The following is a 19,939-nucleotide window of genomic DNA, read 5'->3' as shown; positions in this document are numbered from 1 at the left end:
CAAGGGGGTGAGCACTTCTGCAAAGTTGAATTGAGAATCTGGAGGTATTATTATGCGCAGATGGTCATTTGCAATAGGTCAAGTGGAGGACTCTTTGTCAAGATAAAGAGCAGACTGTCAGGGGAAACCTGGGGGAAACTGCTTAGCAGGACTAGAGGATATTATTCCAGAGGGAGAGTAAGGCACACCATGTAGCACTAAATAAGTCTTTTAAACCAAAGGCCTACATACTCTCTGTAGGTGTTATGTCTTGCATTATTCATTGTGATTATCAACAAGAGAGGCTCTGATAAAACCTTTAAGGCTTGAGCTATTTTTCCTCTCAAAAAGCTCGGAAAACCCTGGAGTTTTTCCAAGAGGGAATACCAAAAAACAAAACACCCCTAAAGCCTGTTAAAGTTTATATTCTTGCTATATCAGCAAATTCTCTCTAGATATTATGGTTGTCAGTATTATCACTATGATTGACATTCAACCCCATGCTCATACATCTTAGCAAGTCTTTTCATGTGGATAGGTTCAGTGTATATGGCACAAATTGAAGTTATGGAATAAGTACTCAGATCTTGTAGAATTACCACTGAGTAGGAATACTCTCTTACAGTAACGCTGCAAAAGAAAATGTTTCTCAAGTAAAAGTAGAAAAGTATTGATATAAAAAAAGTACTCATTCTGCAAATCGGTCAATTTCTGAATAATATTATATGATATGTTTTGATTGTAATTATTGATGTATTCATGTGTTTATCAAAGCTGGTAAAGGTGCAGCTCGTTTTAATTGCTTTATACTGCAGGGTAGCTTGTTCATTTCATTTCATTTCAAACCTTTATTTAACGAGATTGGTCCCATTGAGATCATAGATCTCTTTTTCAAGGGAGACCTGCAGCATATAGGTTGTGAATGTTACTCCAGGTGTAGCTCAAGTCTTATTTAAGTGTTGATAATATTTCCCATTATTATTCCAAATGTACAGTAACTAAAGGTACTCCATAAAAGTTATTGAGTAAAAGAACAATATTTACCCCTGATAGTAGCAAACAATTGAAAGTAAAGTACAGTTACCTCAAAATTGTACGTGAGTACATCTACTAGTTACTTTAAACCACTGTTGGACTCATGATTTTGTATTGCATTCACCCGAGGAAGCTCATGTTGTACTATCATTTGGAGGAGAAATAACCAGAAATTCCGGAATGTCTACTGCACGAGGTTGTTTGTGTGTGTTGCCGCGCGCTGCTTCTACATCTGTGTCCGCGTGCGTGTTGCTGAGTCAGGCGAGACCGCTCTCTCTCTCTCTTTCTCTATCCTTACCCTCTCTCTCCAGTTGCTCTTTTGCCAGTGAGACTTTGTTTTATCCGCCGACGTCATTCATATGGTCTGGACGCCGAGGCGCGAGGCTGCCCTCTCCTCGTCGCTAATTGTATTTCCCACCGTCTGACAACTTGTTTTTGTGTTAGCGCATTGACTGCCCATGGGCGCTGCTGTCCACACACACCGTGCTGCTGCTGCTGCTGCTGCTGCTCCGCCGGCTGTCCGGTGCGCCTCTGCGGTCGGTTCGGGATGGTATTGGGCTCTTCCTTTTATGAATGAATAACAAAACTGGGGGGAAATGCGAGTGACAGCAAAACTCCCCAGCAGCCGTGCTCCCAGGGGGCCAGCCATCAATGAGAGGGATTAAGGACGGAGCTGAGCCGCGGCTCATTGCGGAAAAGCCGACTGCAGACTGGAAACGCACTGTGAGGGAAACGGGCTCCATAGCGTGAACAGAAAACCGCGGTGACCACAATGTAAGTTGCTCTGGAGCGGCAACTCATTAAGGCATGGGAGGAGAGGGGGGCTTCCTGGTAGGGTTGCATGCTTTATTCTTGTCAGTATCACTGCTTGATATTATCCATCACCGAAAATATGTGTCAAAGTGTGTGATTTATTGAACCATAAATCCCTCTCTCAGGTGGGCCTTGGCAACTAGCTTCTTCTCAGTCATTGTTAGTGACATAACGGTGATGCACTGGCTCCGTGATAGACATGAATAATAAGGACCTAAGCAAACAGAGGTGCCTGCTCTGCCTCAGTGCTATACATCTGGTTCACCATCATGGTGATGTGCAGCTTGATTCAAGTCACTTACAACAAACCACATGGCTTACAGGTCCATCCACATCGTGGCTCTGGGCAGCGAGTGCCCCGGAGGAGTGGGGCCTGGGGAGGAGATCATGGGCCAGGGGCAGCTGCAGGGAGGCCTGCTGTGGAGCTACCTGGGCCATGGAGCTCTGGTGGGACCATGCGACCTGGAGAGCAGCATGCACAACCCGGCCTTCATGGAGTACAGCTCCCTTGTGTTTGGAGATGTCACTGTGGTGGTCCGGGATTGCCCCAGCTGGGTAAGATGCTTATAGAAGAGAAAAAGAGACCACTTGCATGGATTGATACAGTGTGAATCATTGCCCTGCTCATTCATGTGTCTTTTTCTTGATTTGCAAATGCTATCAGATCTACTTTGTGTTTCTTTCACACCGTTCTGCTTGTGTGGTACTAAACAAGTCACGATTTGCACAGGACAGTTAGAGAATGAAAAACACGCCATACAAAAGGTCTAATTTTGTCACATCATTGTCATTGTGAAAGAGTGTCACCCTGATGACATGCTATTTACTTTCTCACTCTGCTTCTATTTCTCACAAGCTGTACAACATTTCAAATTCCAAGGCCACTTGCTAGTTCCAGCTCTGATTGCAGGCTTTATAGAAATCACTCTATTCTTAGCAGGGTGCTATTTTAACATGCACTGCACACACACAAACATTAAATACATTTGTGTTCTTAATGGAATATAAATCTGACTGTTGTTTTTAAAGCAGCAGTGCACACTTCCTATTATAAGGCTGTCAGTCTCAATTCTATGGCTCTTTGTCCTTGTTCTTTATTCAAAGCGCTAAAAGCTTTTTTTAAGGTTTGTTCTGCTCAGGCTGGTTTACAGTTAGCAGCTATAGCCTTGCATGTTCTTGGGGGTAAAGTCCCAAGTGTTACACTGAGGTATTTATTCGTAGGGAGACTCAGAGGGGAAGGATTAGAGTTGCCCAGGGTAAGCATGATGGTAAAGGTTGGGTATTCTGACCATTTTCTATATTGCCTTGTTCATAACTGTTCTCCTCTTGCCTTTGCAGGACTTGTTGGACAGTGATTGGGCCAGTGTACGGAAAGTTCTTGAGCAGGCAGACATCCTGGTCATTAAATATTCAGTCACCGATAAGCTGGCCTTCCAGCAGGTCCGAAACGGCTACGCCCCGAGACTCCGCCCTCTCCTGAGACACTGGGGTGTGCCGGTCATCCTGGTTGCTGTTGGAGCACGGCTAAACGGTGAGTATTCTCTTATTTCTGAGTAAATTGAGATTAGCCTACAATACTCTGAGAACTAATGACTCCTCAAACAGGCATTGTTGTACAGGAACAAAACGACTTATCTCTCAGCCATTGCATTTGATAAACTGGTGTTTGCGGGGTGATAAGCCGCTGCCTGAGTTATTGAGTTTGATTGCAGGACAATACCATGTTCTTCTTGCCTGGTCAGTGGGATCACTGCCGGAGCCTTGCGTCCTCTAGTGTGTCCTTCCAGCAATGTGGAGGATATGCTCACAATTACATCTCCTCTTGGCTGCCTCTGGGCGGTCAGCTCACATGCTTTCCTGCAGGAAACACGCCAAAGAAAGACACTAAGTTGATCGTTTATGACCATAAAAAGCCCTGCAAGCAGACAAGAACTTGTACAGCTGTCGTTTCATTGAAAAGTGCAACACAACAGTAGCTTGTCCCTAAAGAGGACTTTACCAGCGGCAGCTTAATGCATCACAAATTACAAACATGTATGCTGGTACCTCAGTGTGTCTGCATGTGATTGTACACACACACACACACACACACACACACGCACACACACACACACACACACACACACACACACACACACACACACACACACACACACACACACACACACACACACACACACACACACACACACACACACACACACACACACACACACACACAGATTCTGTACAGACGCTCATCAAATGCACCAGGTAGTATTTTTAGCTTATCTGCACAGCATACTTTCAGATCCTGTCAGAGCTCCGCTGCAGAATGATCACAGTGGAAGTCAAGTCTTTGCCAGAGAGATAGAGAGGAAGAGAGGGACTCTGGAGCTGTGGACCAGAGCCTTTGTTTGTGTTTTTTGTTTGTGGCTGACTACTGTGAGTATTTTCATGCTATCCCCCCATGATCGCAGAGAATGACGGCTGAGCTCCGAGCGCTTCCCGCTGCTCGACTTAAGACCACCTAAGGCACAGCTGTGGCAGAGAGCGCTTCTGTACGTGCATTAACACAGCCAATAAACCGGTGCTGAACGCAGGAGCGCAGACAGATTTATCCAAGGGCACACACACACACACACACACACACACACACACACACACACACACACACACACACACACACACACACACACACACACACACACACACACACACACACACACACACACACACACACACACACACACAAACATACCACTAGTATGCCAAGTCACCGCCTGTCAGCCGCTCACACACACTGTGCTTTCCATCCCTCTCTCACACAGTCCGTCTCTATGTCATGCCTGTGGATTATTAGCTGTATGATTGATCAAATGCCTCAGCACTTGTCCTCAGCTGTATGTCCCGCTCATTCTCCTTTGAATCTCTCTCTCTCTCCTCCTTTGTGCTGTCTTTTTTTTGTTGCCTCAAGCTAATCCCTTCAAATGTTGTGTGATTTGGTGTCTTTGGTCCCCATGCTCACAGTGTGGATGGTCCTGCTGCACACGCTCTGCAGAATTCATTTAGTTAGATGATCTATTTGATCTATTGTTGCAAGAGAGTTCTTTGGTTTTTCGTTGGAATTAGTAATCATGTGGAAATGGAAGTGCAAAATGCATCAGTATTTAATCAAAGAAAAACCTAATGATATTTCAGGAACAAACAACAGAGCAGAAAACAACAATCTTTCAGAAAATAAATACACCTATCTCCTTTTGAGATCCTTATTAGTTCACATCATCAAAGCACAGGCTGTGGCGTCTGTTCTGCTTTGAGAAATTCGTTTTCTTTTTGAATTAAGTAAGTGACAAGTTGTGTTCTGTCACACATAGGATCTATTTGTTTCTCCTGTTTAGAAGGACCTTTTAAGCACTGAAACTATATTATATTTACACAATAGTTTTACAATAGTTTGTTTACACAATACTTTACTGAATTGTTGTGATGGTGTTGACACATTCAGCTGATTTCTTTAGTTGTCAGTACATAGTCCATTTGGAGAGGGTCAAACTCTGGTTGTTACGCAGCTTTGCTCTGATTGGTCCATTCTGGGAGTGGATTCATTCTTAATCATGCAGATCACAACAACCGTTGTGAAAGCTGGGACTACTCACAGTTAGGGACGCACTCTATTGGATTTTTGTCAATAAGCCAATATTTTCTAACAAACTTGGGCCGATTTCGATTGCCGAAACCAATAATGCACATGTTTGCTACATGGAGGTACCTGTCATGGAATCATGTTGGAAACATTTTCCATTTCTGGCTGATATTTAATTTTCAAAACCTTTATTCTCCAGTAATGTCCTACAACCCTATACAGTATAGGTCTTATACTTCACGGTGTTGTCAACTAGACATGGTCTGAATGAACATTCAAACATTCTCTGATAAAAAGGTATCGAGAGATATTAGCTCAGTGTGCAATTCTTTGTCTGATTTCTGTCTTTGAAACATATTTTCATCTATGTCTTGTTTGGACAGCAACATTAAGGTTTACAATGCTGCCATCTGAAGCACATCTGGTCATTAGTTTAGTTAGATACCATGCATGGGCTGTATTTCACGGCCTAGTGGAGCTCATTTTGTGACAAGCATTTCCAGCCCTGGCTGTTCAAGTCATGCAAGGTTCATCGTAGAATAAACTCTGCTCTTTGAATCTAGATGAAGGCCCTCCGTGCACCTGTCCGCTGTGTGCGTCCGACTGGAGCAGCTGTGTGCCTCACAGTGAGGGTCTGCAGCTGTCCCGGGACCTGGGGGCCACCTACCTCGAGCTGCCCTCTCTCAACCACGTCTTTGTGGGACGCTACTTCGGCAGCGTGGTGAGTGGTCACATAAGGACATGACTTTTTCACCCGACATCTCCTTACAATAACCCTTCAGAAATGTGTTAAAACCTTCCAACTCTCCCTGTCTGTTACACTCGATAAACTCTGCATTTCTTCGCAAACTGAGTAGAGGAGAAAAGGACAGGTGGCTATGTTGGTTTCTTCAAGAAGAAAGCAAAGAGTTGATGACGTAACATCACTATTTTGGTACCTTGTAATTGTACTAACGCTTGCATTTCTGCATTGTCCAGCTGGAGTACTTCATGATTCAGTGTCTGAAACACAAAGCCAAAGAGAGGCCGGATAAGAGAAGAGGAAATAAAGTGAACGATCTTCGCCCTCCTCACTTAGAGCAACCAGGTCAGAGGAATGCTATGCTATCTCAAAACTAATACTGCTTTTAACTGGCATTTCATTGTGATACCCCTATGAGGAAATACGATCAATGGCAATTTTTTCTTTTCTAGTATTTGTATTTAAAATGATTGAGTACTTTTTGTTTTCTGTCTTTTTTGAGCATTTAGTCGGACTGACTGGATTGTTACTCCTACAGCTTACAAAGCCATAAAAACAGCTGAGCACCATAGATATTGATCCAGATCAATATCCTCTGTACCACACTGAAAAACAAGGGAAGACACAAAGAGCTAGGTAGACTCCTTTTCATTCAACGACGTTTGAATCAATTTAAGACTGAGCTGTTTTCAGCAACAGTGGGTTTTTCTGAGGCATCGCAGTGATAGTAGTCGGGGTTGATTACCTATTAACGCACCTTTAACCATGCTTTTTTTAACTGATTATGGTTTTAAGATGACTTATTAGCCGTGTCTTTAAAGGTGCCGTGTCCATTCAGTAACATCCTTAATGTAGGGGGATGTGTCTTTAACTTTAATCCATCCTATTAAGGTTAAATATTTATGTCAGCTATGCAAGATTTATGCAAAATGACATTTGATTTTTTTAAATTTCTGTCTGAAAACAGAGCAAATCTCTGAGATGAATAATGGTAAAGATGCTTATATCATGTTTGGGGTATTCAGCAGATAGACAAGAACATTTCACACATTTTTCTCTTTGAGAAGCTGCAACTAGAGAATGTCTGAGAATGACACGCTTAGTTGATAATCCAAAACTTTCCCTAAACTAAATGGTTCAAACCCTAATTAAGTTGTAATCTTCTTATTTGAAAGTCAGAATTTCAGATTGCATTTATAGTTATATTCAGAACAAGCCAAATTGTGTCAAAATATTTCATTTTGCAGTCAGTTTGCAGCTGCAGACTGAATCATACTGCTCAGATAACACAAAACTCTTATCAATACAAGAGATAAAGGACCACAGTGGACAATGATCAAGAGACATTCATACACAGCGAGCAGCAGAGATGCACCAAGGTTGGTTATTGTAGAAAATATTAAAATAAACAAACCAAGCTGGAGAGCTTGACGGATGCATGTCTGTTGCTTTTCCTGTGTTTTAATGCTCTATTTTTTAAGACTTTAGACTTGTTTTTTATCCCAATTGCCTAAAATTGGTGTGATTAAGTCTGCAAACAATTGAAATTCCTGGCTCACAAATGTTAGAACAATTGAAACCTTTCTGAGTGTAATAATTGATTAAAAGAAAAAAAACAGATCTAGTTGTACAATCAATTAAAAAAATGGGAGTCCAGTAGTTTATATTGGGCTAAATTCATAACTACACTCCTGTCTCCTTCCATTACAACTAGACTACTACTGCCATTCCTGTTCGTTTCCTCATACAGTTAGTTTTTACAAAAGAAACCACCTTATTTAACACAAACTACGCTGTTAAATAACGATCTGGCCAGCTATATCCGATGCATGACTGACATCTTTGAGTCCCACCAGAAAGGCTGCAAGTGCTGGCAGATTTATCCGTGCCTGTCCAACACTACTTAACTCTGTTTATGCTGGGGCCTGCATTAAATATGACGTGCACTGACTCAGGAACAGCACAATTTTCACGGCCAAATCTGAGCAGCCATAAAAAAGGAGATGAGTTCTACAGAGAAGGGAGCAGTGTGTGTTGAGCAAGGATAGGAATGTAATAGGACAATGATTTGTGAAGCCCCCTCCCCTCGCTGCTCATTCCTTTTCACTTTTGATTAAACGGAATAAATGAATAGACGTGCATTATATGTTTTGTCTCCTTATTTTTATTATAACACTTTTTATTGCAGTGTTTTACTGCTACATAGTTCACTGCAAATCATTTATCTGTTGCCTAGCTTTTTCCCATTTGACCTTTAAACATAAACCTTATTTAAGCTTTTCGATGTGATTTGCTTCAATTTAAAAAGTGTTATCATCAAAATAATAGTGATTGTGAACTCTGTGTTACTTATTCTTCACCAAGTTTAAAACAAGGAGGAACAAATACAGTCTGTCATCAGTGCAAAGACAAACATATCTGAAAGCGTTTTTGTTTTTCCAACTTGAACAGAAGGGCATGGTACAACCTCACATTGGTCTCTCCTTTAGTTCTTTCTTTACTAAAATATCTCACTGCACTTTGTCTGTCACTATCACTGCATCACAACTCTGTCACTATTCACCCAAATTCATCATCTAAAAAGGTGATAACACTAGGAGACGAAGACAAGGTAGATTGAGGAGAAACAAGTACACCAAAAAGTGCAAAATACCACACTTTTGAAGTGCTTTGAACATAGCATATCTGGTGGTTTTGCCAACATGAAAAAGCAGGTGAGCTGAATTTCAGCTGTGACTGTTCATTTCCACAATAATCCTATCCATCTTCCCCTCCTTACTTCCTCCTCCTCCCTCCCTTCAGCACGTCTCCCCCCCATCCGAGTGGAGGAGTCCAGCTTCTCCCAGGACATGCAGTGGTTGTTGGAGCGCGGTGTGCAGTTCGCCGATGTGGCTTTCTACGCCGGGGACTCTGGGAAAGAGCTGGGATGGGCGCACGCTGCGGTTCTGTGTGCCGTCAGTCCGTACTTCAGACAGCTGCTCCTGGGGCCCAAGACCAGGTAGGAGCCACATTGGCTTGTTCACACGATTGAGCGTTACAAACTATTCCACCAACCACCTGAATGTTGCCCCCTGATTGGACAGGGAACGCCCCCAGTCGCGGTGTGTTTGCAGAGAGCGCGATGGAGGCCCCAACTCGCTGCTCTCCAACTGGGATGGGGCGATTATTGACGACATGCCACGATCAGAGGCGCACTCGACAGGACGCCTCTCTCGTCTGGTGGTGAAGGACCCCCTCCTGTGTATGTGCTTGTGGGAGACCCTCATGTTCATTTATAGAGGTAAATAACAGACACACACAGCACACTAGATGCAACTGAGCAAAAAAACAAACAAATATTTTGTTTCTTTTCCAGAAAATGCTCATTTCCATTTAAAGAGGTCATATTATAGTTATTTTATGGTTCATTTTGCTATTTTGTGCCTCTACATTGACATGTCTCCATGCTTTAATGTTCAAAAAGGTCTTTATTTTTCTCATACTGCCTGTGCTGCAGCACCTCTTTTCACCCTCTGTCTGAAACCAGAGCCCAGTCTGATCTGATTGGTTAGCTGGCTCTGTTGTGATTGGTCAACGGTTTAAAGACGAGTTGGAGCGCCAACCAATAGAAGCGCATAGCGATGTCCCTATTTTGCAGAATAAACAAAGGAGTCCAATGGAAGTGTTTCAGGGAGGGGGGTGTGTGGGAGAGTCAACTTCTCAATTTTAGCCTCTGCAGACCCTTTACATGCACAAAAACCTATATAACACACTATAGGAAAGGTAAAAGCACAATAGGGCCCCTTTAACTCTGTTTTTGCTTTAGATACATTTGCCCTATGTAGATTCCTCTCACTACGAAAAGTTAATTAAAAGCTGAATGTACTGATTATTTTCTTTATTGATAAATCATTTTGTCACAAAATGCCCCAAATTATAATTTTCCAAAGCCAAAGATGACAAATGTAAGTGTCTTGTATCAGACAAAGAGAGCCTGAGTGATCATCCATGTCAAATGTTATGGCAATCCATCCAGTGCGGTCTGCCCTCAGCAGGGCTTAGAGAGGTAGAACAATTCACATCTAGAGCATTCGGGTCCTTTCTCGACTTAATGCAAACCCCCTTAGAGCAGATATTGTCACACAATTCTGCTTTTAGGCCGGTTTGAGATTTTCTCAGATATTTGAAGCACTCTGAAACCTAGCTCAAGTTAACATTTAAATATTTTCACGTTGTTACCTGCGTTGGGCAGATTTAAGTGCTATTTGTGTACACGTTTATGCTTGGTTCGCAACAAGCTAACACCTGCAGGATTTATTTTGTTATGTTTTAAATTGTTATTATCCAAGCCCCCATCATACACATTTTATTATAATTGAAGAGGCCTTTTTCATTATTATTAAGGTAGCATTTTTTCATTGTGAAAGCACGTTTGAGATTGGTTTCTCCAGGTTAATGTTTTGTTTATGTTGTTTTATGGTTGGGAGCTGGTTCTAAGGCTTTTTCCTGATCTGCTAAAATCAGTCTCTCCTCAGAAAGATTAATATCTCTACAACTTTTTTGGTCATTGGGGTCAAAAAGAGCACTCCGTGAAAAAAAAGAAAAATCAATATATTGCACTGCAAAGTATAATCTTGAAATATGACATAGGCTTAGATCATCAGAAGTGAATTCTGGGGGAGGCTGCCAAATTCTGACTGTATTAAAAGATGTTCCAACCTAAATCACAACAATACAGAGGAGCCTCCCATCCCTGCTAGAAGATGCTCAACCCGACTCCCTGGCATCAGGATCTGAAGTACAGGAAGGTCCAAATGAGGTGGAGATCAGAATTCAGCACCGTCTCCAAAAACAGCAGCCAACATGCACTTAGTCCAGAGAAATCCGGCTCATCAGTTAACTCCCATCACACCACATGATTTCTAGGAAATTATATGCATCCCATTCTGCATTGCAGTCATCAATCACTTCCTGCTTCTAAATGCCACAAACTGTTCAAGGCATTGACTTGCATTCATTGTTATTTTAATAACTAATTATTAGTTTAATATCGTATTGGCTTGGTCTTTTGCCTGTACATTATATTACATGAGTTAAAACGTACAACATGTTCTGCCATTAGGAGTCTCAACCAAAACAATAACTAAAGCATTTGGTGGCTCAATGATGTAGTCCGGGATCATGGGGGACGTTGTCTTCAACACCATTTTGTTATTGTAGTCATCTTCTCCTGGTTAGGATTCCTTCAGGGATCATCGTTCAGGATGTTTTTTTTACTGAAATATCTGCAGAGATCTCCTCCTCTCCAATACACGCCTACCCTAAAGCTGTTTCAGGTTAGAATCAGTGTCTCTCAGAGGTTGCACTGTGTATAAAGTTTCCTCAGATTGTTTCTCAGACAACTAAAGATCCAGATGTTTTGGAGGTATTCACCAGGGGAAGATTCATCCCCAGAAGTCCTCTCCTCAACTCAAGAAACAGCATGGGTGTTACTACTAACTCTGATAATTAATCACATTACATTTAATGATTACCTACGCTATGGGGCAGGCTGCTCCTCCCAAAATACAGTTTGGCCTTCACCTCATCTTTAATTATTTTCTGGAATTAATAAAAACGGGATGTTAAGAGCATTCCATGGAATATAACAAAAAGTGTTTCTGAAATAAATGACATACCCCGCCTTTAAGACATGTTTCCTTACGTTGCCAATAGAATGAAAATAGGTAAAATCATGTTTTAAGATAAATATCACTTTTTAAAAATTACTGTTATGATACGGTCACAAGAAAAAAGGGATCATTGAGGTCAAAAAGTCCATTTATGACAGCTTCCAACCTGTGGACATGTGCAAAGTGGATTTTTCCATTACAAGCAACCGAATGAAATGGATAGCTAGCTTGATTAAAATTACAGATTTCTTTAGTTTTGAGAACTGATGGAAGCATTTGGGATAATGTTCACAATCTAACTAAATAAAAACAAAGGTCTAGATGGGCTTTTAAAATATTTCAATGTTATATATTAAAGCTTTAAATACAACTGGATGGATAGAGCTAGACATTCAGCCTGGGATTTATATTCCCCTCCAGATGCAGTTACTGTTTTTCCAATAATTTAGATGTGATGATGAATGTCCCCCCCTGGCAGCAGAAGGCTATTGGATCCTGTCCAATGTTCCATTATGGTGAGGAACAGAAATCAGTCAATTGAAAGTGCTTGATTTTAAGCGGCAGTTGTATTTTAATCTAGTTTCTGATCATTCATCATGTAATTCTGTGATCTCATGCTGATTTCTTACTTGTAGTTAGATGCCCCCAGGCCACTCCTGTTTCCTTTGTCTCCAGCTCAGGCATTAAACACAATGGACACGTGGATCGGGACACTGAGCAACGTCTTAGCAGAGCCTCCATCAAAGCAATGGCTAATGAGATTTGTTGATAGAATCTGACACAGTTACAGTGGCCTTACATTCATAAATGATTCACTCTGTGATGAGACTGTGGTGTAAAATTAACATTATGTTACATTAACTTTTATGAACTCCCAGGCACATGCAGGTATTTCACATGCAACCAAAATCTTTGCAAATTGCATAAAAAAGGTTCTCTATTGGCATATTAGTCCTATTTAAACATCCCTGTGATATTCTTTGCAACATCAGTGCCTTAATGAAAATGTTCTGGGTCTGCAGCTCAGGGGCTGCAGTGCTTCATGTGCAGTCTGCATGCCGTGCCGGAGCCCTAATGGCAAAAAAGCTGCGCTCACATATGATTCATGGCCGCCTCTCAGCATGTATGTGAGCAACACTGTTGGTCCGACACACATATACACCAGAGGCAGACACACATAGGCTGAGTGTGTGTGTGCGCTGGTGAAGGGAAGAAGATTATAGGGTTAGACTGAGTGACTGTATGAATAAAAATAAGAAAGCCAGCAATGGAAAGACGGAGTGTGCAGTGTGTGTGTTCATGCACGCATATACACTTCCATGGAGTGGCTTTTTCTCAGGGTAAGATAGGAAGCATACAGGAGTGGACATTTGCGAGCAAGGTGGAAAAACGGAGGTGAGGGTGAGAGACCGGGGGTGCTTGAGATGCTGGAGGTGGAGTGTTTGGGTGCCGGGAGAGCTGGGCACTAGAACATACTGTAAATGTGTGTGTGGGGCTCTGAGAGAATAGCGGAAATAGGGAAATGCGTTCATGTGCAAGGCATTATACCAATGTCACGTTTCCAGAAAACACTGCAGGGAGACTCTGTTAAGTCTTGTGTGAAGAATTATGCTGAACCTTCAAAATAGTGGGTCAGATTGTAGGTTTAAAGCAGCTGACCTCACACACAGTGTATTCTGTGTTGTTGTAGCACAGAGCCAATACTTAGCATTCATTTTGCAGCAAATCCACAACATGCCACACTCAGCATTCCTCAAGATGGGATGCATTTCTTCTGCAGGCAATTCAATGCCACTCATTTGTCAGCTGTGGCTCATTTGTATTGGCTTGGAAGAACTCATTTCCATAACAATATCATGTCTATAAACGCTCACTCATGCTATTATTCCGTGCTTGTTTTTTTTGTCACTGCAGTGTGTTCACAGTCACAGAGGCCATGACTGAGCTTGTGTGATGTTAACTCTGTGAGACTCTGTCTCTTTGTGTAGTGAGCAGCTGAATTATTGAGTTTGTCACTTGGGTTCTATAGTGTGTGTGCATGTTTAGTACATATACAATGTGTAAGGCTCAGATGAATCCTTCTGTGATTGTGCTCATCTTGGCTATATTTAGACGAGAGACCAGTTGTTGTAATGTATCAGTAGGTATGGAAAAGGTTTAGGAAAGACAGGAAATCAGCGGTTGTTCCCCAAAGATCTATTCTGTCAGCATTTGTGTTGATGTGTTTGTGTAGGTGACTGCAAAGGAATACACAACCACAGAAACATATTTGTGAGAATATAAATGAATGAAATGATGTAGCATCATTGCAGCTTTTGCATATGAATTCCAGTGTATCCTGTTGAGTTTGTCGGCATCATGTGTTTTTATTTTGTGTTGGGTTTGTCAGCTCCAAAGCTCCTGAGCTAATCTCTCTCCCCGCCTCTGAGGTGTCTGCGCCATGCAGCGTTATTATCCGGCACCGGGTGTGGAGGTAATCCCTCAATCAGCCCAAATACCGTCATTATGAACTAATGATGAGATAAATCCAGCCCGGTCCGGCTCCCTCTCCCCTCAACAGCCTGTTTATGTGTCCCACTGAGATAAAGTGCGCCACCTCAATCAGCTGCAGGGCTGCACGCTTTATGAGGGAGGAGGATCCCTCTTAAGTAAACACATGCAGCACAGATGCAGAGTGAAACATTTCACTTTTTCTCATTGAGTCTTTATATTTCACATCTTTTTTTGATGGTGACTTCATTTGTGTTCCAGCCCAAATGTGTATTTCCCTATTTATTTATTGCATACTTATATTTGAAGCCATATAGTGGAATCCATAATCCTCTCGCGCGGACATGAGGTTCACATTTGTTTATGTGGAATGTCTCAATAATAATATATTGGTGTGATAGTTTGAGTTTCTAAGCATGCTCACAGTAAACAACTGAATTCACATGAATAATAAAAACATGTATACATTTATTATGCAAATGTATACATGTATCTACATATATGTACATGCATATATATATTCATACTCATAAAGTACATACATATAACAATGACCATACACTTACTTAAAAGATTGCACATACTATGTGATAAAACAACAATGTGCAAGTAACATTTAGTTTATGACCAAATACCTGCTCACCTGACCTTTCATCCTCCTCAGCTGTGCTTTGTTTGAATGCTTATTAGCAAATGATGGCATGCAACACATTAAAGGTAGATGCAGAACAATGTAAACATGACATCAGTATGTTAGCATTGTAAATGGGAGCATGTTAGCATGGTGTAGATTACAAGCAGCGCCCTCCCTCAATACACCTCACTGAGCTGCTAGTAAGGTGGCAGACTCTTGTTTAAACACACTAGTGTTCAAACTGTGTTTTTAGCCTGTAAAACTTGTCCATATTATCGATGTGATCGGATTAAAGTTGAGTAAAATGCAGAAACTTTAATTGACTACCTGTAATTTAAATGTGCAAAATGTGGATCAAAGTTGTACACATCCTAATGCATTTGATTAAGGCCTAGTGCTTTGATTGGCAAATAATTGCATGATTAGACGGCAACCAACTGGAAAAAGACTGAGCTTTTAAAAAACTGACCTAAAGTAGAACACAATTCGAACTATTATCCAATTAAAAGGGAGGCAGATTTGTTATGGCCACTTGTGTGTTTTACAAACGCCTGGGTCACTGTTTCTGATACTCGTGGAATCTGGACAGCTTGTTCCACCCATAACCACAATAGAGGATATAAGCAGACACATTTTAGAAGGACCTAACTTTGTCAGCACCAGAGTAAGGTATGTGGGTGTTTTAGGACACAGTGCCAGCTCCAAAAGAGTTTGCCTGCGTGTTTCTGTAAACGGTGCTATTGTGGGTCCGAAGAGTCTGTGTGTTTGTGGATGTTTCAGGAGCGTGGGAGTGGGATCACCTACAGGAGGCGCTGGAAGAGAAGCTGAAGAATACGCTCGCTGCAGCCCAGCTGATTGAGCGCATACGATCCCTCATCGGCAAAGAAAAGGTGAGGAATTCAATGTTTAAAATCACCTCTCTGACACTTACATTCACGACAAAGCACATACTGAAAAATACATAACATTAACTCACCTCTGTTTGGACAACTATAGATCACGACGGAGGAAGAAAAACAAGAATATATTGTGGTGTGTATGCTATAACAGTTGTCTTTGCAAAAAGAGGTTAAATATTTACTATTTTTCAAATCTTTGAAGTTATGAACACTTGTTTTCATAGCTGCAGACTAACAGCGCCTTAATTAACAAGACCATGTTTGACAAACAGCCCAGTAATAAGTGGCTATAATTAGCTTATTTGCATATTATCTGCCCGCATCACCCCTCAGATACTGTGGGAACTAGGACAGAATAAACAAGAGATGCCTTCAAAAGAGAAGGACATTATCACAATTACTGGAAGATTTCAATCTGCAGCGTCGCATCTTAAATGTATTGTGTCTATTTGGGAACACGAGGTGTAATAGGCAGGCAGCAGATTTTGACATTAGAGACGTCAGGAGAGCTGACATATCTGCGCCTGACAAGCCCCTGGCACCATGCACGGCCCACCAACCCATCTGTAAGGAACTAGGTCTTTTACCTGAGGCGGTGCTGACACACCGAGTGACAGCTGGGCTACTTTAACGCAATGAGACACCATAATGTCCTGTCGTGATGTGATCTCCTCCTCTGAAAACACCTCGGGGTCCCCTTGCTCTGCGCGGAAACCGGCTGAAATTAGCTTTTTTCTGTAAGCTGTTCTAATGATGTACAAAATCGAAGAGTCTTGATTCTGTTGCTGCCTTCTACTGAGGACCGTGTGTTTGCCGAGCGCTCCCTCTGCAGCAGAGCAGTGCGAGAATATGAAGTTCTTTGTGCTCCAGTTGACTGAGAAAGGTCACAGGATGGAAATGGGGTGCTTTGACGAGACTCACTTAAAAACAGCTCTCAAAAAAGACACCCTGACAGCTGCTAACTCCACCTCTTGTGCACTGCAGCAAATACACATCGTGCATCCTTTGAATGCTTAAATGGAAAAGGAACACGTTAATAAATTGACAGTTTGGACAAGTGTGTGGTTGCCAGTCTGTTCTCAGCAAAAGCCCGTCCCGTCATGTCGATCTTGGCATTGCAGTTTAAGTATGTTTGGGTAGCGCTAAGAAAGACTGGCAGAGGGTTCATTTGTATTCAACGGAGGAGGTGGGATACATGCATGGAATGGCAAATGAGCTGCTAACTAGTACCTGACATCCAGCAGAGGAATGTAAACTCTCTCTGTACTTTCCTTTTGGCTTATTTTTCTTCTGTGTGTGTGTGTGTGTGTGTGTGTGTGTGTATGTGTGTGTGTGTGTGTGTGTGTGTGTGTGTGTGTGTGTGTGTGTGTGTGTGTGTGTGTGTGTGTAGGGCCCCAGGGACACCCCCAGCGCCAGGGCGGCTCAGCTCGGCCCCCAGACTCTTGTCAACCTCTTCAATTCTCCTCTCTACTCTGACGTCATCTTCATGGTGCAAGGTGGGCCAAGTATTATCTGTTGGAGACGTTCACAAATGCATGCGCCGTCACACCGCAGAGGAAGGTCACATTTAATTAGCCCTGATTGAATTATGATGTCAGTCCAGGGTCTGGGCATACATTTTGAGGCAAATTAAAAGAGGAATGGTCCAGGGGGCGATTTTTCCAATTCTCTATTAAAAGGATCAAATCCAGAAATAATGTCCTAAGGCCTCTTCTAATCAATATTTATCTCATAAGAAGTGCAGCGAGCCGTTCGTGTCCTTGCACCCCTGAGCTGTGAGTTAAACTCATGGAGGTCACAGAGACAAATGTCTACAAGAATATTTTACGCTTCTTCTATGATTTTTTCACACTAGCCTTCTAACGTAATGTTTTGGGAGCTGTCACTGGCTGTTAATGGCACTTAATAACAGGACTTGTGCCGATGATTTACATGTTTTTGGTTTCCTGTTCATTTAAATGGCCCATTATAAGAGATCATCACTCATAACCAAAGCCAAATGGAGTCACGTTTGACCTCTACTCTTCTGCAATGAGGGAAAACAGACGTGTCAGTGATATTAAAGAGGCCCTATTATGCTTTTAGGCCTTTTCCATTTCCTGTAGTACTGTCCAATCGCAACAGAGCCGGCCAGCTAACCAATCAGAGCAGACTGGGTTCTGGTTTCAGACAGAGGGTGAAAAGAGGTGCTGCTGCACAGGCAGTATGAGAAAAATAAAGAGCTTTTAGAACATTAAAGCATGCAAACATGTCACAGTAGAGGATCAGAATACAAATATGAACCTGAAATTGAGCATAATAGGGCCCCTTCAAAGGGTTTGGCTTGTGGAAAATAATACAAAATCTGTATGGGTTTGTGAACGTCTCCAAACATTATTAGATCAAAGAGGCTTTCTGTTTCTGTCACTCAAGATTCAATACATTAATTACAAACTGTTTATTCTCTCAGGCGTTTCCTCTCGCAGCTCTTTGGGACTTAGGGACGCTACTATGAAATTCTAAACCTAAATGTTGCATGTGTGTGTTTGTGTGTGTGTGTGTGATTTTAGGGAGTGTGTTGCCAGCCCACCGAGCGGTGCTGGTGGCTCGCTGCGACGTCATGGCAGCCATGTTCAGCGGGAAGTATGCGGAGGCCCGGAGCCGAGTGGTGCCCATCCATGGAGTCTCCTCAGACACCTTCCTGTCCTTCCTGGAGTATCTCTACACTGACTCCTGCTGTCCTGGTGAGTACACTGCCCACTGTGACCCCCACTGCTGGGTTACAATTACATTTAAAGGTCGCCAGTTTAGGTGCCCTTATGGGATATAAAAACTGCGACGGGAGGCCTAAATATAGTCAGGAAATGTCCCTGCTTTCCTCTTTATGTTGTGGACTAATTAAATCCCGTAACAGATTTATTACAGTCGTGAGATGATTGAACTGGGAAACCCTCAGTCAGCGTGTCATTCATTCACTCCACTATAACTACCCTCTCAGGCTGCTGCTGTAAATAAAAATAGAGTTTTATGAGGGATCAAATCTCTAAATAGACAGGTCATGGATTTGTGACTGAGATAAAAGTTGCTTGACATGGATCAGACCAACATCATCTGAAGGACAATGGACCTTTGATGGCCTCTTAATTTACCGCAGAAATAAGCACCATTACAGAAACACTTGAGAGCGGCACGGCGGTGTTTTCCCGCCTCGCTCCCCAAGCGCAGCCCAAAACAAAAGCGCAGATGAAAAGTCCTATCAACCATCTGTGTGACTGCGACATGCTGCCAGTGTCAGTCTCGAGGGGGCCCCGCGGAGAACAGCAGCAGGCTTGAAATTAAATTAGAATTAGTGATGACAAAATCAACCCGTGGCATCGTCTGCTTTTAGCGGTGCCAACTCTCAGCCCCAAACGTGTTGTTGTGGTTGTCACTTTCACCGCGTACAATGCCTTTTAAAAGTAATTAGTGTTGATCATTCACTGGTGGTGGAGGCGATGACATTATCTTTCTACAACCTTGAAGATACATTCATTCATATTTGTATTGTACCCGCGAATCAAGCGTTACAAGGGTGACTGTAGCGTAATACATTATTTTACGGAGATAACTCATTATTACATTTCCAATAAAAAAACTTTTAAATTCATGAGAATTTGTTTAGGAAACCACATCCCAAGGTTTCTTCACCTCAAAGAAGTTGCCTCCCCTTGTGTATTATGTGGGCACCTTATCAAATTATACTTTGTAATATAAGTAAGTTGTAATTGTAGCCCCAAATCAGACTGTATTGATTCGTTCTGAATAGGCATAATTCATATAAATGTATTTTCATGCTAATTAAGTGATAGCCTTTCTGCGTAAGGAACTAAAACAATATATCCAGACAGGGGCGGACTGGGACTAAAAATCAGCCCGGGACTCTCGACCGGCCCACTTAGGTACCGCCGGCCCACCTCAAATCAAATCAAGTTTTATTTATATAGCACATTTATAAACGATTTTTGGTCGAGCCAAAGTGCTGTACATATAATAAAAATAGCCTACGGTAGAGACACTTTACAGCAAATACAACAGCACAGATTGTTCAGAATA

General features: G+C 42.2%; 1 protein-coding gene across 4 annotated transcripts in view; it reads left to right on the top strand.

Moving 5' to 3' along the window:
* Window positions 1–1,266: 1,266 nt before the first annotated feature.
* Window positions 1,267–19,939, top strand: part of rhobtb3 (Rho related BTB domain containing 3) — a 29,184-nt gene continuing 10,511 nt past the window's right edge. The window contains exons 1-11 of one of the 4 annotated variants that reach the window (XM_034239482.1): window positions 1,267–1,788; window positions 2,151–2,382; window positions 3,166–3,358; window positions 6,016–6,173; window positions 6,431–6,539; window positions 8,997–9,192; window positions 9,278–9,474; window positions 15,750–15,859; window positions 15,966–16,001; window positions 17,259–17,364; window positions 18,418–18,591. In XM_034239482.1, coding sequence (XP_034095373.1) covers window positions 1,787–1,788; window positions 2,151–2,382; window positions 3,166–3,358; window positions 6,016–6,173; window positions 6,431–6,539; window positions 8,997–9,192; window positions 9,278–9,474; window positions 15,750–15,859; window positions 15,966–16,001; window positions 17,259–17,364; window positions 18,418–18,591 — 1,513 coding nt within the window. In that variant the 5' untranslated portion in view covers window positions 1,267–1,786. The other 3 variants (XM_034239484.1, XM_034239481.1, XM_034239483.1) reach the window with 3 other exon arrangements.

The sequence above is a fragment of the Gymnodraco acuticeps genome, unplaced genomic scaffold (assembly GCF_902827175.1).
Source record: "Gymnodraco acuticeps unplaced genomic scaffold, fGymAcu1.1, whole genome shotgun sequence".
Lineage (NCBI taxonomy): Eukaryota > Metazoa > Chordata > Actinopteri > Perciformes > Bathydraconidae > Gymnodraco > Gymnodraco acuticeps.
This window is presented reverse-complemented; position numbering and strand designations above follow the sequence as displayed.